Below are 18,784 nucleotides of genomic sequence, written 5' to 3' on the forward strand. Positions count from 1 at the left end.
CACCTACAGGGGAGCACCCAGAGGGACACCCATCTTGAAGCACCATTGTTACTGCACAAGGTGAGTAACTTCTTCTTTCTCACCTAGCAGCTGAGAGCAAGGACTTGGGAGAGAAAAAGCAAAACTCCTCCTCTCAACCTCACTCCTCTTCAGCAACTGGAAGTTAGGATGAGCAGAAGTAAGTGGCCTCTTCCAGCACTTATTCACCAGCAACAACTGGGGCAAGGAAAAGCCTCAGAACCACTAATTTCCCACGTCCTTAGCAACATTGCAGAACCTGTGGTAAGGAGCACAGTAAAAAGGGATAAAGATCCATAAAGGTGGATGTCTCAGGATTCCCTCGCTTTGTTTTCCGACTTAGCATCCAGTTGTCTGAGAACCCTGCGGACGCTAGGGGGCGCTGCTCCCCGGGACACTGGGCGGCGGCTCCTCACAGCCGCCGAGCTCATAGCTGCCCGTGTGGCTGCCTGACCGAAGCGGCGCGCGGTTCGGGGACGGGCCCTGCACGGGCCCCGCCTTGAGGACTCTGTCGGGCTCCTGTGCTGCGGGCTTGTGCGCGGAGCGGGCGCGGTGTCTCCCGGTTGGGAGGCGGCGGCGGGGCGGCCCAGTCAGGCGGGTCCTCGGCGGGCCCGGGTGAGGTCACTCTTTGTGGTGGCCGTGGCTGCTGTTGGCAAGATGGCGCCGGTGCTGGGGGAGAAGAAGTTGCTGGGGCCGGAGGCGGCCGGGGCCGCCGAGATCCCCAGCGAGGAGGAGGAAGGGCAGAACCTGTGGTGAGCTGGGCCGGGGGCTGGCCTCGGATGCTCCCGAGTGTGGGGCGGGGCTGCGCTTTCCCCAGGGGGTCGGGGCGGGCTGGGGCTGGGCCTGGGTCCTCGCCCGGGGAAGCAGGGTGGCAGCCTGGCCGCGGCCCTGCCGGCTGTCGGGCCCTGCTGCCTGCCTGCTCTCGATGACTAACGCAGCTTGCCCCCCCCCCCCCGGCCCCTGCCACCTCCCAACCGGAGCTGACCCGCGGCTTGGAAGCGGAGCTGGGGCGCAGTGGCGGGGCCTGCGCTGTCCGGGGGGGGTGGGGGGAGGAACTGGCTATCTGGGCGCCGCGCGTGGGCTCGGACCCGCTTTGTCCTGGACTGGGTCCCTCGGGGGACTCTCCCTGCGCCCTAGGGATATCGGGGCGGCAGCCCTGGCCACAGGTCGCTTCTACACTTCCTGAGTGGGGACATGGGGTGTGGAGAATGACTTGCGTGTAGTCACATAGGAAATCATGGCAGAGCTGGGGATGTGCTGTGGTCTCCCACCCCTTCGCTTTCACCACTAAGTGATGTGTCAGATTTCATCTTCTGGTGTTTAAAGGCAACAGAGTAAGGCCTTCACCATAGGTTAGTACCAGTCAGGCAGTCACAGCTTTAGGTCTTCTTACAATTAGGAGGCCTCTTCATTAGAGGTTCAAGTTTGTAAAAAAACGGTTTGCTGTTAAATATGTCATTGAGACACTGCAACATTCTACGTCCTAAAAGCGAGCAGCTCTGGTAGCTGCCTTTCAGATTTTCCAAGCGAGGTATCTGTCTTGAATATTTTTTATTTAGAGGTCTCATAGCTGGTAGATATCTTTTCTGAGTGGATGACATTTGACAGGTCTGCTTAAATATCTGCTCATCAGGGCTTTGGAGCTGACATTTACCTGATCTTTCTTTTTGGGTGCCCCACTGGCAAACTAACAAGTGGTGCTGTTCCCATAGGTCCTCAATACTGAGCGAAGTTTCCACCCGGTCCAGGTCTAAATTACCATCAGGCAAAAACATTCTTGTTTTTGGTGAGTAGTATCTTCAAGCAGTGGAGAGCAATTTCTATGATTTCTTAGAAATAATAAAGCAGGGTTCACACACACAACAGGTTTTTTTGGGGTGGGGAAGGAGGCGGAGTTAAGTGATTTAATGACATTGGTTCAGAATTTTATACGGACAAAACCATGAATTGATGCACTTAATTTGACTTTAAACCTGACTTATCAGTTTAGCTTGCACTGGTAAATGTATAGATGCAAGCTAACCCAATATAACAGGGCAAATATAGATCTGCATTTGCACTGGTTTAACTTAATTTGTTTTTAAAATAACTTTAAATGGGTAGACAAGGCCATTTTGTTGGGGTAGAATTGGCCCATCATGGGTGATCATAATTTTTATCTTTCAGGTAGCCACGATGTAGTAAGTGTGGGATCTCCGGGTTGGGTGGAACTTGAAAAGTTGCTCTGGAACTGGCTTTGCTTATATTGGGAATTAAGAGGTGGCATATCAGATATATCAATTGATGTTAAGCTATAGATAGCACCTCATGAATTTTATGTGATGTCCCTGTCTCCAGACTAGTGGACTATCTTGTCTCATGCTGTTAGATTCTATTTTCAAGCTAATGGAATATGTTTTTGAACAGTGCAGCTGCTCTTCTCACTTGTCAACCTATAAATTGACAAATTTAGCCCCAAAACTTGAGGAAGGGGAAAACATAAGATCCCTTTACAAAAAAAATTTAACCTTTTAAGTTTGCTTAGAAAATCTTTCCAGTAACGAATAAATCTTTCAAGTAACGAATGTATATTTTACTATACGAACTGATTGGCAGGTGATGACGGTTCAGGTAAAACAACACTTATGGCTAAAGTACAAGGAGCAGAGCACAGCAAGAAAGGAAGAGGATTGGAATACTTGTACTTAAATATTCACGATGAAGACAGAGATGGTAAGTTGCATGCTTTTACATGTAGTCTTTTGCTGCAATTGAGTAGTTGACACATTTTCATAATTATTATGTGTATCCCTGGTGTATCTTTAGATTACAGTGAAGTAGCTGGTTCAGCATTCCCTTGTATACGTTGTAAGAAATTGATATGGCTCATAAAAGAAAAATGCATTTCACGCGTAGCGTATTGTCTTTCTCTGCCCTTCTCACAGTCTGGGCTCTTTAAGGAAAAATACATTAGAACAACTTGTTCTCAGAAGATCTATTTACTTGCAGGATGACATTTTGCTGATGTTGTTTTACTAGTACATTATTCATCCTGCCTACACTCAAATAAAGATGCATACCAAGTCTTGAGCTACAGGAAGGATTCTTAACACATCCAAGAGCAACCAGGATCTTAAATATGGATTTCATAACTTTTTTTTTGTAGCCAAAACTTTTTAAACTAAGTTATATGTAGGTAAGAGTCTTCTGTATCTTGTGTCTTTGGTTAGGTTGTTGCCATCGTCTACATAAGGAGAAATTCCAGTAAGCATGGTTAGGTGAGTGAAAAGGAGATCTTAAGCCACTAACAGAACCAATATTTCCTTTTCTCCAAACTGAGGCTTGTCTTGCCTCTTTTCCTCCTCTCCCACTTCCCAAAATTTGTTGCTAGTTTCATTGCAACTGTTCTCCAGCACACTGGAGGCAAAAGACAAGTTAACTAAAAGAGTCAGCATGGTCCAGGAAGTAGAGCACTGGTCTGAAAGTAAGGGGAGCTTGGTGTTCTGCCACAGAGCTGCTGTTTGGTCTTGCACAAGTCACTTTACCTGTCTGTGTCTCGGTGTTCTTATCTATAAAGTCAGAATATTGATATCAACCATTGTTTGTAAATGCTTTGAGCTCTCCAGATGAAAGTGATAATGGTGTTGCTCCTCTGCCCCTGAAAATAGAGGACCTTGGGAGAAGTGCATTGGCCACATTGCTGCTTGTATATAGGAGTGACACACCTCATGCTCACATCAATAGTCAGCAGAGGCTCTATACTTTCCTTACCAAAGATGCCTGCTGAGTCATACTCCTTGACTCCAGAGACAGCTAAAGAAGCCTTCAGGCTGTCCTACTATATTTGACCCATGGGCTGTGGTCTTGCTGGGAGAGGTGGTCCTCCTTACGCCTGGGGGTCTGGAGATAATTAATCAGACATAAAACCTGCTGCAACTTACCCATCTGCCTCTCCCAAAGCAGTGAATATGTTATCTTCACTGCTATCTCCTCTGCCACCCAAATGGATACGAACATCTGCAGTATTGCCTCTTCTATTGGCCATTATTCCTGACTGCTTGCCTCCTTCATAGGAAGATGGGAAGGAATTTGGAATCTGCAACAATACTTTCAACCATCAGGAAGGGATTGCTCCCTCCTCAGTCTCTGGTCCTGGGTAACTGGCAAAGTACCACTTACCTCTTTGGAGAGACATCCTCTTTAGTTGGCTGCCTTTCTGAGGAGCAGAAAAAGAGAGCAAAGGAACTGGGGAGTGAGAAGAATGCAGTGTTCAGTAACATCCAATGAGAAGCTTATCATGTTTCAGACTTTGACTTATACAGTAGCATCAGTATCTTTTCTAAGATGGTACGTCTGAGTCAGGTCATCTGCCTTTTATCAGGGACTCAGGCCGGTGTCAAAAGAGAGGATTCCTCAAGACCAACAAGATGCTGTAGGAAAATGAAGGGCACCAAGTCACCAGAGGTCCCTGGAACTCTTTAATTGAAGCAAGAAGAGAATGCCTTTGCATCTTCCTTTGGTTCTAGAGACCATTATCTGGTATCTTCAGGTTTCCAGACTTGGGTCCAGAAGAGTCTTAATCTTGAGAGGAAAATGTAAAATATGTTGGGCAGAGAGCTGGCTCGTCTTCCCTCCCTACCTAATTTAGCCTTTAAAAGCCAGATGATAAACTTGATTGCTCATGAGTTCAAAGCCAGATAAACTCTTAATTTCCTCCTTTCACCCTTTGCTTTTCTCTTCCCTCCCTCCAAAATCCCATTTGAGCATTTAGTTCATTTTCTGGCAACTTCAAATAGAATAGCTATAGATTGTTAGGCCCTAGACACTTACCTTGGAGCTGTTATTCTTACCTTTGTCCTTTCTACCACATCAGAGATTTCTGCCCAATTCTTGGGAGTGACTGACATCTATCTTGGGTGCCAAGTTATTCATGTAGTCCTTTTCTTGGATAACTGGCCAGGGATTTATTCCATAAAAGAGGTTCAGGGACACTTGGCAACCAAGAGGATCCTCCAAGTTCAATGAGCCTGTACCTGAAGCTAATGTCATTTCTTCCACATACATAACACTTCAGCTCATCTGAACATTGGTTGTCAGCAAAATTCACTCACTGTGAATGACCTGGAAGCCTTGTATTCCTTTAAAAGTTTACCAGACCCTCTAATGGTGAGAGTTCCTAGGGGTTGTGATGGAGTTCATTTCAGTTTCTTTTCCATGGGTATGTAATCACCATCAATACATCTCAACTAGGCAGGAGAACACATTGTCAAAAGCTGATGTAATCAGTGGAACATGTGGAAGATGAACTCCATATAGCTCTGTTACAGCATATTTATTTATAAAGTGGCTTTTAAAATCTTTTCTGCCACTGATCAAAGGTACCGTTATTAAGTGATGATGGACAAGACAACAGAATATTACATCAGCAAGCGGTGAGGTGGCAGAAGACAAAGGCTGTGTGGGATTGATGCACAGTGTATTACACTACAGATAACATGGAGAAAGAGCATGCTATCAGACTTCTTCGCGCTGCAGGGGCAATATAAGCAGATTCTGACTATGTAGACGGTTAAAATAGGACCATTCTTCTATGGTTCCATTGCTGTTTGTAACAGAGATTAATAGTCTTATCTGCAGAGCAATTCTGGGCAAGATTGTATCACAGATGTGTGCTGGCTGGGCTAGTTGCTCCAGCATGAGACAGATGCTGTTAGTACACATACCTCTCATCATAGGAGAAATGGAGGCTCCTATTGGTGTCATTGGAGCTGCCAGCTTGGCAGATCTTGCCTTGCATCCCATTTTGAAGCTGCTTCACTTCATGGGTGATTAACTACTTTTTGACCTGATATGCCACATGTAAATGCAGGAGATTCAGCTGCAATAGAGAGAGCCTTTTCCCCTTTGGAGTAACAGTTCACCATAGATGGTTTTCTCAGTTATCCTACTACCTGCAAACTGTGTCCATATTCTGTCTTCATGCATCATTTTATTTTTTATTTATTGTATCCTAAATCCATTTGCCCTCCTTTTATCTTAACAAGTTGCACTTGTCTGCACCTCAGTGTATGATCTGCTAAATGTTTGTTTCTTTATTCAGTCATCTCATTGTCACAACTTTCGGGAAAGATCTAGTTAACATTTTCCTATCATAGAATAAAAGAAAAGGAGTACTTGTGGCACCTTAGAGACTAACAAATTTATTTGAGCATAAGCTTTCGTGAGCTGCAGCTCACTTCATCGGATGCATTACTTAAGTGAGCTGTAGCTCACGAAAGCTTATGCTCAAATAAATTTGTTAGTCTCTAAGGTGCCACAAGTACTCCTTTTCTTTTTGCAGATACAGACTAACACGGCTGCTACTCTGAAACCTATCATAGAATAGGTTCTGACTGGTGGGATGTTGCCATGATGCTGATAAAGTTGATAGACACATATTCAAACCTGGCAAGAATGCTCTTTATACTGCTTGTTTATAAAGAAATGAGTTTTAAGTTTTACTGCTGATCATCCCACTGAATACAGAATAAATTGTCCTGCATCTTCATCTCTCATTAAACTGAGAAGGTGTCCAAGTTTGACACAAATTAGACTTCTAGTGTTATTCCCAGCAACTTGATTTTACTTAGATAAACTAGTCTCCATATATTGGATGCTAAGGTGGCTTTGAGCTCTTGTTTGGATGGGACTAAGGCATTTAGCAGATAAATAAGACTGTGTAGCCATTTGGAATCAGTGTAAAGCCATTTCTTCTTAAGCATGTGCTCAGTGGATTAGGCTGTGCAATGAGACATGATTTATTATTAAGAGTCTTAGAGCTCACGCTACCATAGTTAAGTCAGCATTGATTTAAACATTTCTGTGGGGTTTCATAGAATAGAATATCAGGGTTGGAAGGGACCTCAGGAGGTCATCTAGTCCAACCCCCTGCTCAAAGCAGGACCAATCCCCAATTTTTACCCCAGATCCCTAAATGGCCCTGTCAGGGATTGAACTCACAACCCTGGGTTTAGCAGACCAATGCTCAAACCAATGAGCTATCCCTCCCCCCTCAACTCTGGAAGCGTGTACCTGGATGTATACAAAACCACTCGACTTGTATCTAGAACAAGTGGTCATCTTAACTTGCAAAAAGTAATTTTGCCATTCATGTTTAACTAAAAATTCTCTGCCCACCTTCCTGGAGCTTGTACTATTTGCTAGACTTCCACAACTGGAAATGCAGATGACCCTTCTAAAAAATAGAAAATGGTTGCTTAACACTACTCACCCTGACTTCCTCTCTGTATTCTCAGAGGACTTTTGGGTTTAACAGAAGGGACTGAGGCAGTAGGACTGCTTGGCCTTCCTATAATTTCCGCTCCAAACATTCAGTGCTGTGAGAGTACTTCTGTGGCCCCAATGGGCACTGCTTTCTAGAAGTTCCAGAAGCGTGATCAGATCTGGGGGAGGCTCTCTCAAGTGGGGAATATGCAGCAACAAAGCTCCCTAAGTACCAGTTACTGTGATGTTTAAAGTAAAGTTTCAGGGTAGCAGCTGTGTTAGTCTGTATTCGCAAAAAGAAAAGGACTATTTGTGGCACCTTAGAGACTAACAAATTTATTTGAGCATAAGCTTTCGTGAGCTACAGCTCATTTAAGTAATGCATCCAATGAAGTGAGCTGTAGCTCACGAAAGCTTATGCTCAAATAAATTTGTTAGTCTCTAAGGTGCCACAAGTACTCCTTTTCTTTTTGTTTAAAGTAAGTGGATACTACTAGGAAGCTCAGATGGGAGACGAGACATCTTTAATCTAATTAAAAGCATAACCGTTGACCTATGTTCTGGGTTGATGGTACTTGGATAACTTAACTGAACCAAAGTCAAGCAGTAAATCAACTTTCTGACTGTTTCCTGAGTTCTTAATTTTTAGGGCCACAATTTAAAAAAGGGGTAATATTTTTAACTGTATATGTTCTCCATGTGCTCAGTCTTTTATCCTCTTCATCTTTCTAAAGTGTCCTGATGAAGTTTCAGATGTGTGAGTCATTGGCTTAAACATGTGAGGATGTTTGCTATACTTCAGATTATTTAAAGTGCAGCGTGCACCAGCTGAGTTTTAAAAAACAAAATGTTAAGTCATTTTGGAACAATGGTCCCAAACTGTGGGGCATGCCCCCTAAGGGGGTGTGGGGGAATGTTTTGAGAGAGTGCGGTGGGGCCCAAGCCAGCCCTTATAGGGGATGGTGAGGGAGCACCAATCTGCCCCCAGCTCTGCTCTGGCCCCGCCCATCGCCTTGGCTCCAGCCTTGGCTCCGCCACAGCCTCGACTCCCGTCCGCAGCTGCTGGGGAGGCGCAGGCGGTTTACGTTAGGGGTTCGAGGGGGTGCGTGACATAAAATATCTACTGAACTTAGAATACATACAGATCTTCAGTAGAAAGTTCGAATTCTCACATGTTGCAAATAAGTATTGCCGTGAAAACAAATCTTGCTACAAGAGTAGAGACCAACGATTGCTAATATTAGATACTTCAGTGTTCTTGGCAGGATATCGGTTTGCATAAAAGATTAGATGTATAAGTGGAGTGGGCATTAAATTGTATTGCAATTCCAGTTGGGTTTGTTCATAAACTGATTACTTTGATATCTGCATTTTCAAATGTATTAGAAATGTGTGTTTTAACCTCTCATGCTAGACTTGCAATACTTTGCAGGATTCTGACGAAAGATACTAGCACCTAACATGGTGAAGCCTTAATTATAGGCACAACTGTAATGATCCTGTGACATACTTGGAGTCCAGATATGAATACATATGCCAAATTCAGCAGTGCTGTATAATGTATTAAGTGAATGATTGTAACACACTAAGCAGAAAGTATCCTTTTATAAAAAATGAAATGTGTACTTAGGAAAAGCAAAAGAATACAGATGTTCATACCTCGTTGCTGCTAAGTAAAACCAAGATTCTTACAGAAAACAACAACTCATTTTACAGGGACACTGCCAAATTGCTTTGTAGGTGCTCTTTTTCCCTAGGGGATGGGCGGTACACATACACTCATTATGTTAAATGCGAACAGGCTAGACTTGCTGGTAGCTAGCTTCTGCTCATCTTAAATTTGGCACTGTAATACCATGTTGGTTTGCTACTTACTGATGGGCTAATGTGGCTGTAGCAAAAAGCACGTTAGTTTGAGGTATAATTGCCCCTTTTCCTTTTCAGATCAGACTCGCTGTAATGTTTGGATTCTAGATGGAGACCTGTATCATAAAGGGCTCTTGAAGTTTGCTGTTTCTGCAGAAAACCTACAAGAGACCTTAGTAGTCTTTGTGGCAGATATGTCTAGACCATGGACTGTTATGGAATCTCTACAAAAATGGGCCAGTGTCTTACGTGAGCACATTGATAAGCTGAGAATTCCCCCGGAAGAGATGAGAGACATGGAACAAAAATGTAAGTCTAGTATGATTTTTCTTAAATGGCTTTTTGCATCTTAATGACAGTTTGTTTAAACCATGTCTTTTGTACTACTTCCCTTATGTGTAATACTTAAAAGCAGGAGATAGCTAAATGTAAACTTGGAAGTTTTGACTGTAACACTGATTTTAAATGAATGGACCTTTTATCAAGTTTTTAAAGAACTCCTCCAGGTTTTGCTTGTATTCACTATCAGAATACCAGTTGAGTTAATCACTCTTTGAGAAAAGGATGTAATATTTCAAGTTGCCTTGTATTTGAGCCTTCATGCTTTCATTGAAATAGATCAGTATTTAATCAGCCCACTTTAAATATCATCAAGCTTTTTTAAAAAAAAAAAATCTACCAGAACAAACTTACACTTTTTCTCTCTCTACTCACTGTTCCATATGTAGCTATGTGTACATAAATATAATACAAATATATACTTTCTCTAATTCACTTCTACTTGCCTGTTCTTTAGGATTGGGTAGTTGTGGTTGTATATTCCAGTGTCAAACGCGGGATTATGATCTAGGTGAAAGAATGCTTTAATAGGATTTGGTAGGCTATAAACAACCACTATATTAAGTGTGGTGTTGAGAGGAAGGGTACACTAAAACACACCGTCATTTTGAGGCTAGTGGTTTCCCTGTAATGTACTTTCTAAAGAACTACATTCCTGGTTTGAAAAAGCTTCAGGATATATTCATATGGCTAATCTCCTCAGAGGAACTCTTTAAATATATTTGTCATTCTAGAATGTTGTTGTCATTGGCAGGGTTCTTTGCTACATGAAAGAGTGCTAAAATCTTCACCAAACTGTGGGTTGTCTTGGTGCATATGTTTGTTGAAAAAAAACTGGAGTGATGCTTGGTGTTTAGAGTTGGATGCAGTGTTACATAGGCTAGAGTCCTGAAAATAGTTTTAATGCTTTTTTTTTTTTCAAGTGTGGCAGTAATTCTATATCTGCAAGCTCTTAAAAATTAAGAGATTTCCAACTGAGATGAGAAGATATAGTGTAATAGGACTGATGCATAGGAGTGAATTCTTAGGAAATAAGGCCAGAAGACTCATGTGATGGTCCACCAAATGGTGTCAGTCTTGGAGAAAGCCCATCTCCCACCCCCAGTAAGGAGGTAAGCAGCAATTCAAACAATACAGCATGTAAGGAAACCATCAAGCTAGAGAGCAATATGAGTGAGAAGCAGCCTTCAGAAGAGAACGTGCTATTCTGAAGCTGGATGGGAGAGTAAAGTTACCTAGCCACATCCATGGCACTGGTGCTCTGGTATGGTTCCAGAGTTATGCTTCTGTAAGCCTGTAATGAAGATGCAGACTACAGCAACAGAAGGGGATTTTCCATTGGTGTAGCAACTTCACCTTCCCAAGCAACAGTAGTCGACAGAAGCATTCTTTTATTGACCTTGCTGTGTCTATGTTGGGGGTTAAGTTGGCATAGCTACGGCACCCAAGGGTGTGGATTTTTCACAGACCTGATCACTTGCTGTGTGAACCTACGTTTTAAGTGTGGACCAGGTCCAAGGAAAATGGTTTTGGGGATCATGATGGATACTTAGCTGAACGTGTGCTCCTGGTGTGATGCTGGCAATCCTTGGATGCATAAACTGGGCGGATCTTGAATAGGAGTAGAGGGATTGTATTACTTCTGTATTTGGCATGGGTGTGAACACTGCTGGAATACTGTGTTCAGTTCTGGTGTCCATAATTCAAGAAGATATTAATAAATTGGAGAAGGTTCAGAGAAGAGTCATGATAATTAAAGGATTCGAAAATACGTACCTTATAGTGATAGACTCGAGGAGCTCAATCTATTTAGCTTAACAAAGAGAAGGCTAAAAGGTGACTTGGCTGCAGTCTATATATACCTACATGGGGAACAAATATTTAATACTAGGCTCTTCTCTCTAGTAGAGAAAGGTATAACACAAGCCAATGGCTGAAACTTGAAGCTAGAGAAATTCAAACTGGAAATAAGGCTTAAAATTGAGAGTGAGTAAACACTGGAACAACTTATCAATGGTTGTGGTAGATTGTCTATCACTGACTATTTTTAAATCAAGAGTTAATGTTTTTTCTGAAGGATTGGTCCTGGGGGGATTCTGTGGGACTGCATGCCTACAGAATTCCTGTGCTTCCCTGAAGAAAAGAGCAAGGAAGCTTCGTGGGGCTAGGGGGGCCGGGCAACCATGGCGTAGTTTGGGGGGGGTTGCCCCCCCAAACAGAGGCAAGGCATGGGGGAGTACATGGGGTTACATGCCTCCCCATTTCTGCAAGCACAGAGCTGTCCAGCTGAAAGAGGCTGCCTCTGCAGCTGAACGCTACCTCCTGGGTCCTAGAGCCAGTTGTTCTCCCCTTCTGTGTGCTAGGAACCTTCCTGTTTGCTGTGCAACAGTGAGTGCTTGCTGTGGAGCTGGGTAAGGGGTGGGGAAGGAAGAGGGGTGGAATGTGGAAGTGAGGGGAGGAGGATGGAGAAGAAAATGGGATAGGGGAATCGCGGAAGGAAGCAGGAGCCCAGCGTGCGGCGCCCCCTTGGCAACAGCTGGGGCTCCACTGTTAAGCAGGCCCATCAGACCCTCACTCTGACAAACCCTACCCCACTACACCTGGATCCCTCTGATTAGCCCCCCACTGATCCCCCAACCAGCTGCACCTGAACCCCTACCCTGTCAAGCCCCACTCCCCCCAGCACCCTGAGACCCCATACCCAGACCCTCCCTGCTGAGCCCATACCACCTTCACCTGGATCCCCTTCAGAGTCCCGTTGCACCCGGAACCTGCCCAATAAGCTCCTGTGCATCCAGATCTCCCACTGAGCCACCCACACCCAGATTGCCCCACACAGAAACCTCTTACCTCACAACTGGATCCCTCCACACTTGGATCCTGCTGAGTTGAGCCTGCCCGCCCACACCTGGTGCACCTGGCGCAGAGGGGCAGGGCCCCAGGGTGTTTCTGGGGCAGGCCCAGTCCTTGCACTGTCTCAGGATCAGGTGCAACCTCACTGCTGAGTCCCCGTACTGTGGGAGGTGGGGCCTACAGGGTGATCTCCCACCTGAATGCAGCCGTGGCCTGTGTTCTCCATTGCCATGCTGGAGCCACATTTCTTTATTGACCAATACAATTTGCAGAATTTTAAAATATTGTGCACAGAATTTTTAATTTTTTGGCACTGAATTCCTCAGGAGTAAAGGATATGATCTAGTAATTATTTTTGGGAAGTTCTGTGGCCTGTATTACACAGGAAATCAGACTAGAATCAGTGAATACATTGGTCTCTTCTGAATGGAATCTATGAAGGTTTATTCTCAGAAGGTTTCCCACCACCAATTCCCAACTATATACAGGCTTCACGGCTACTTTGCCTACAACAGGCCTGGCCAGCAATAGATTAGGAGGCTCCCACTTCCTTCTGTGCCTGACCTTTCTCTTTTCCTCTTCCGCCTTTCTCTGGCTTCCTCACAGCCTTTATAGGACTAATATCTGGACTTTATCTGGACTAATAAGACTGGCAGGTGTGGCCAGTTACCAGGCAGGCACCAAGGTATTCACGCAGCCCCACTCCATCCCCTTGTTGGGGTTGGAGTGCAGGAGCTGATTAAAGGCTTCTCAACCAGTACCCTGCCACACTCCACCACCGGGTTTCCATTTGCTGAAGTTGGTCTGAACCATCTGTTTTGTTCAATGATATGCAGTCTTCCTAGCTACTGAATCCTTGGCCACTACATAGGCTTGTTGGGTAGCATGCAGTGAGTTCAAGAGTTGACATATTTCAGGGTCATTCTCGTCAAAGTAGTCCTGATGTTTCCCTTTAAACAAAGCGAAGAACTTCAGCAGCCGTATTATATGTCAAGTCCCAAAAATGTTTCCAGGCTAGCTCTACATCCACTGAGGCTTCTGTCACTAACGGAAATTCTTCCATGAGTAGTTGTTGGAATTAAGTGTCTCAGTTTTCAAGGCTTGAAATATTGATATGGGGACATCATGGAGCTCTCTTTGCCATAGAATAAGTAACTATTTTGAATTAAGGCGCGTCCAGGTCATCTTATACTTGTTGGCCTGTTGAAACACTAGTGACGACTAGGTTGTACTTTGTACATTTGGAAAGTAGTAGCAAGCCATTAGAGTTCTTGTTACCTACTCCATGACAACCCTATCACGTCACCCCAGAATGCAGTCACGACCAACCTTAGCATGGAAATCACCTACAGTGGTCAACTTATTACATGGGACTGATGTGATGACGCTATCAGGGGTTTGATAGAAGTCCTCCTTATCCTCATCTGGATTGATCATTTTCAGTGTATGTGTTGATGGTAAGAGCATAGTGAGCTTTCACAAAGGCCAGTGTGGAGAAGCATCAGTCTGTCGTTGACACCATTTGGCAGTGACTCTTTGCAGGCAATCAAAAAGCAAGTGGCAAAACCCCACACCAAAGCATCTGCATTTATCCTCAGATCTGCAAGTCCAATAAAAGATGTAATAAGCACCCACTTCTTCTGACTGCAACTCACTAGCAAGTCTTGTCTCACTGAGTGCCTCAATATCTATATTGTATCATGACAATACTCTGCTGAGTGTAGAAGTTCTATGTTCAGTTCTGTCACCTCTGTCAGAGCATACGAATATTCCAAGCTGCAAAATTTATTTGGATCTTTCTTATATTTAGATTGCAGAAAAGTTGGATGACCAGTCAGGTATGGCATTCTGAGGGTATGTCTATGCTACATTTAAAACCTGTGCCTGGCCCATGCCAGCTTGTGGAGCTTTGGCTAGGGGGTGGTGTAGCTGTTGAGGCTCAGACCTTGCAGTGTCCTACATCCCGGGCTCCAGCCTGAACCTTTATGTCTGCACTGCAATTAAACACCCTTTAGCCTATGCCCCATGAGCCTCAATCAGCTAGCACAAAAGGTTTGGGAGGAGCAAGTATTTTTTAGGGATCTTTTTCCATTCTCTTCCCCATTTGAAGAAACAGCACTCTAGGTAGGGCTGCTCTGACACCCAGGAAGGATACAAACATGACATCTTCTCTAGTCTATGATGAACGACCATTACTCCACTCCATCAGCTCCAGGAAAAGTGCCAGGAGAAAAACTGTGCTCTTTATATGATGTTCAATCAATTTAGCTAAACCTTTTGATTCTGTAAATTGTGAGGGATTCTGGAAACATTTTGTTAATCTTTGGATGCCCTGCAAAGTTTATTTCTGTCATAATGGGTTGATGGTCAGAATGGTGGAAAATGGCAAGATATCAGACCCCTTTCTGGTCACTAGTGGCAACAAACAAGATTTTATCGCTTCCACACTTTTCCACCTTTTTTTGGGCTGTGCTTATGGATGTATTTTGCAGTGTTAGAGTATTTATAAGTTCAAGCTTCAATGCTTTCATGTGCACAGTGGCAGATTGACTCATTAAGAAACTTTTATTTGCTGGTGACTGTGCACTCTGGTTGCTCATTCAATTTATAAGTGGTAACTTTGCTCATGCAACCAATCATTTTGGTTTTACAATCAGCCTAAAGAAAACTGAAGTACTGTATCACCCTGTGCTGGGGATGTGCATGTCTACCCAGTTCTTAAGATTAACCACTCTCTTCTCAAATGGAGAAGTTTTACTACCGAGCAAGTATGCTGTCATAGAATGCCACAGTTACCCTTCACATAGGCAAGGCCAACTCTGCATTTAAAATGCTGTCACACTGCCTATGGAACTGTAACGTCTGCAACGGTCATGGACAATTTTGTCTGTCCCACGGGTAACCATATTGTGGTTCTCACATTGGTCTGACCTCACAGATACATGTTCACCAAAAGTGTTTGATGAATCCGTGTATGTTAACATTGATGTGAGACTCCATCGTCATTTGGGTAGAAATTCAAATTCAGTTAAAAATGCACCACAGCTTTTTATTTTTTTATAAAAATAAAATCACCATATATGGGGGGTATGTATATATACACATACCTCTACCCCGATATAACGTGACTTGATATAACACGAATTTGGATATAATGGGGTAAAGCAGCGCTCCAGGGGGGCGGGGCTGCACGCTCTGGTGGGTCATAGCAAGGTCAATATAACACGGTTTCACCTATAACACGGTAAGATTTTTTGGCTTCCGAGTACAGCGTTATATCGGGGTAGAGGTGTGTAAGAAAAAAAGTTTATCAAAACATGTTTTGCATTTAAAACTGATTGATTTATTTAACAAAGAAAGAAGTATCTATAGTAAGGGAATTGAACTGATTGTTTTGGGTTACCAAATCCTTTGAGACTTTGTAACTAGTAGATCTCATCCACTCACACGTAGCTTTTGTTCACAGGTTGAAAGAGGAAAATACGCTTTCCTGCTTTTTCAATTCTCAGTTGGTTTCTTAATTTTGAATGAATTAGTCATTTAACTGAACTAGTTCAATAAATTGAAACAAAGAAACTATTCTGTTTACACCTTCAGAGATGACTACTGATGTCAAAAGCTGACTTAGCATGTCAGCAAACCCTGATTCCAGATGCTCAGCCAGCGAGTTGAAACAGTTCAGTGGTCTAGCTTTATTTGAAACTTGGTAGCAAATGTAGTGCTTAGTATTCTTTTTATTTTTAATTTAAATGATTTTAACATAATGTAAGTTTGACTTAAGTTGTAAAATTCAAATTTAATTTAAAGTGGGTTTATTTAAAAAAATAATTTAATGTAAATAAAAATCCAATTTAAAAAAAAATTAGATTTTTTTTAATATAAAATTATTTGTATCCCCCCAGCTTGTGGAAGCTTCTCTCTGACATCTTTTCAAGGATGTGTAACAGTCAGATCAATCTCAGCATGGTTGAAACAGCTCTCAGTATTGAAACTATAGGCTCAAGCTACATATATATCCCAAGTAAATAAAAAAAAAGGGGGGGGGGGCAAAAAATGGCATCCTGGCAGTAAACAGAGTAAAAGAAGCAGAGACGAAAAAAGACATTTTTGTAAAAATGGGAAGTCAAATTCTACTGAGGAAAATAGAAAGGTACTTAACCTTTTGCAAGTAAAATATAATTAGGTAGGCCAAAAAAGAATTTGAAGGGCAACAAGCAGAAGACACAAACTAACAGCAATTTTTTTTTTTAAGTACGTGAGAAGGAGGAAGTCTGCCAAACAATCTGTGGGGCCACTGAAAAATCAAGGTTTTAAAGGAGCACTCAAGAAAGACAAGGCGATTGCGGAGCAGCTAAATAAATTCTTTGCATCTGTCTCTGCTGTCTGAGCCATTTTTTTTAGGTGGCAAATCTGAGGAATTGTAGCCTATTGAGATGTCAGTAGAAGAGGTTTTGGAATAAATTGATAAATTTAACAGTAATAAGGACCCGATAGTATTCATCCAAGAGTTGTGAAGGAGCTCAAATATGAAATTGCAGAACTACTGACTGTGGTATGTATCCTGTTGCTTAAACTAGCCTCTGTAGCGTATAGCTTATGTGATGCCAATTTTTAAAAAAAGACTCCAGAGATGACCCTAGCAATTTCAGGCCAGTAAGCCTAACTTCATTACCAGGCATACTGATTGAAACTGTAGCAAAGAACAGAATTATCAGACACATACATGAACGTAATATGTTGGGGAAGAGTCAGTATGGCATTTATAAAGGGAAATCATGCCTCATAGATCTGTCAGAATTCTTTAATGGTGTCAAACATATTGTCAAGGATGGTCCAGTGGATTAAATGTATTTGGACTTTCACAAAATCTTTTACAAGGCCCTCACCAAAGGCTCTTACGCAAAGTAGGCAGTCACGGGATAAGAGGGAAGATCCTCTCATGGATCAGTAACTGGCTAAAAGATAGGAAACAATGGGTAGGAGTAAATGGTCAGTTTTCACAATGGAGAGATGTAAATAGCAGTATCCCCCAAGAATCTGTACTGGGACCAGTGCTGTTCAGCATGTTCATAAAAGATCTGGAAAAAGGGGTAAAGAGTGAGTTGGCAAAGTTTGCAGATGATACAAAATTACTCAAGCTAGTTAAGTCGAAAGCTGTCTGTGACAAGTTACAGAGGGATCTCACAAAACTGGGTGATGGGGCAACACAAAGTCAGATGAAATTCAGTGTTAATAAATGCAAAGTAGTGCACATTGAAAAACTTAATCTCAGCTATCCAAACAAAAAGATTGGATCTAAATTAGCTGTTACCACTCAAGAAAGAGATCTTGGAATCATTATGGATAGTTTTCTGAAAACATCTGCTCAAAGTGTAATGGCAGCCAAAAAAGCTAACAGAATATTAGGGATATAAGAACATAAAAATGACCATCCTGGATCAGACCAAAGGTCCATCCAGCCCAGCATCCTGTCTACCAACAGTGGCCAATGCTAGGTGCCCCAGAGGGTGTGAACCTAACAGGTAATGATCAAGTGATCTCTCTCCTGTCATCCATCTCCACCCTCTTCGACAAACAGAAGCTAGGGACACCATTCCTTACCCATCCTGGCTAATAGCCATTAATGGATGTAACCTTCATGAATTTATCCAGTTCTCTTTTAAACCCTGTTATAGTCCTAGCCTTCACAACCTCCTCAGGCAAGGAGTTCCATAGGTTGACTGTACGCTGAGTGAAGAAGAACTTCCTTTTACTTGTTTTAAACCTGCTACCCGTTAATTTCATTTGATGGCCCCTAGCTCTTATGTTATGGGAACAAGTAAATAACTTTTCCTTATTCACTTTCTACACACCACTCATGACTTTATATGCCTCTATCATATCCCCCCTTAGTCTCCTCTTTTCCAAGATGAAAAGTCCTAGCCTCTTTAATCTCTCCTCATATGGGATCTGTTCCAAACCCCTAATCATTTTAGTTGCCCTTTTTTGAACCTTTTCTAATGCCAGTATATCTTTTTTGAGATGAAAGGACCACATCTGTACACAGTATTCAAGATGTGGGCGTACCATGGATTGATATAAGGGTAATAAGATATTCTCCATCTTATTCTCTATCCCTTTTTTAATGGTTCCTAACATCCCGTTTGCTTTTTCGACTGCCGCTGCACACTGCTTGAACGTCTTCAGAAAACTATCCATGATGACTCCCAAGATCTTTCTCCTGATTAGTTGTAGCTAAATTAGCCCCCATCATATTGTATGTATAGTTGGGGTTATTTTTTCCAATGTGGATTACTTTACATTTATCTACATTAAATTTCATTTGCCATTTTGTTGCCCAGTCACTTAGTTTTGTGAGATCTTTTTGAAGTTCTTCACAGTCTGCTTTGGTCTTAATTATCTTGAGCAGTTTAGTATAATCTGCAAACTTTGCCACCTCACTGTTTACCCCTTTCTCTAGATCATT

The 18,784-nt window shown here is 42.8% G+C and overlaps 1 protein-coding gene across 3 annotated transcripts in view; it reads left to right on the forward strand.

Annotated features, from left to right (window-relative positions):
- Window positions 1–210: 210 nt before the first annotated feature.
- The window catches only part of DYNC1LI2 (dynein cytoplasmic 1 light intermediate chain 2), a 49,177-nt gene continuing 30,603 nt past the window's right edge, over window positions 211–18,784 (forward strand). The window contains exons 1-4 of one of the 3 annotated variants that reach the window (XM_038368408.2): window positions 211–282; window positions 1,731–1,804; window positions 2,614–2,730; window positions 9,205–9,435. In XM_038368408.2, the coding sequence (XP_038224336.1) occupies window positions 2,643–2,730; window positions 9,205–9,435 (319 nt within the window). In that variant the 5' untranslated portion in view covers window positions 211–282; window positions 1,731–1,804; window positions 2,614–2,642. Of the gene's footprint in view, window positions 283–392; window positions 771–1,730; window positions 1,805–2,613; window positions 2,731–9,204; window positions 9,436–18,784 lie in introns of those variants that run through there. The other 2 variants (XM_038368407.2, XR_006275233.1) reach the window with 2 other exon arrangements.

The sequence above is a fragment of the Dermochelys coriacea genome, chromosome 12 (assembly GCF_009764565.3).
Source record: "Dermochelys coriacea isolate rDerCor1 chromosome 12, rDerCor1.pri.v4, whole genome shotgun sequence".
Taxonomy (NCBI): Eukaryota; Metazoa; Chordata; order Testudines; family Dermochelyidae; genus Dermochelys; species Dermochelys coriacea.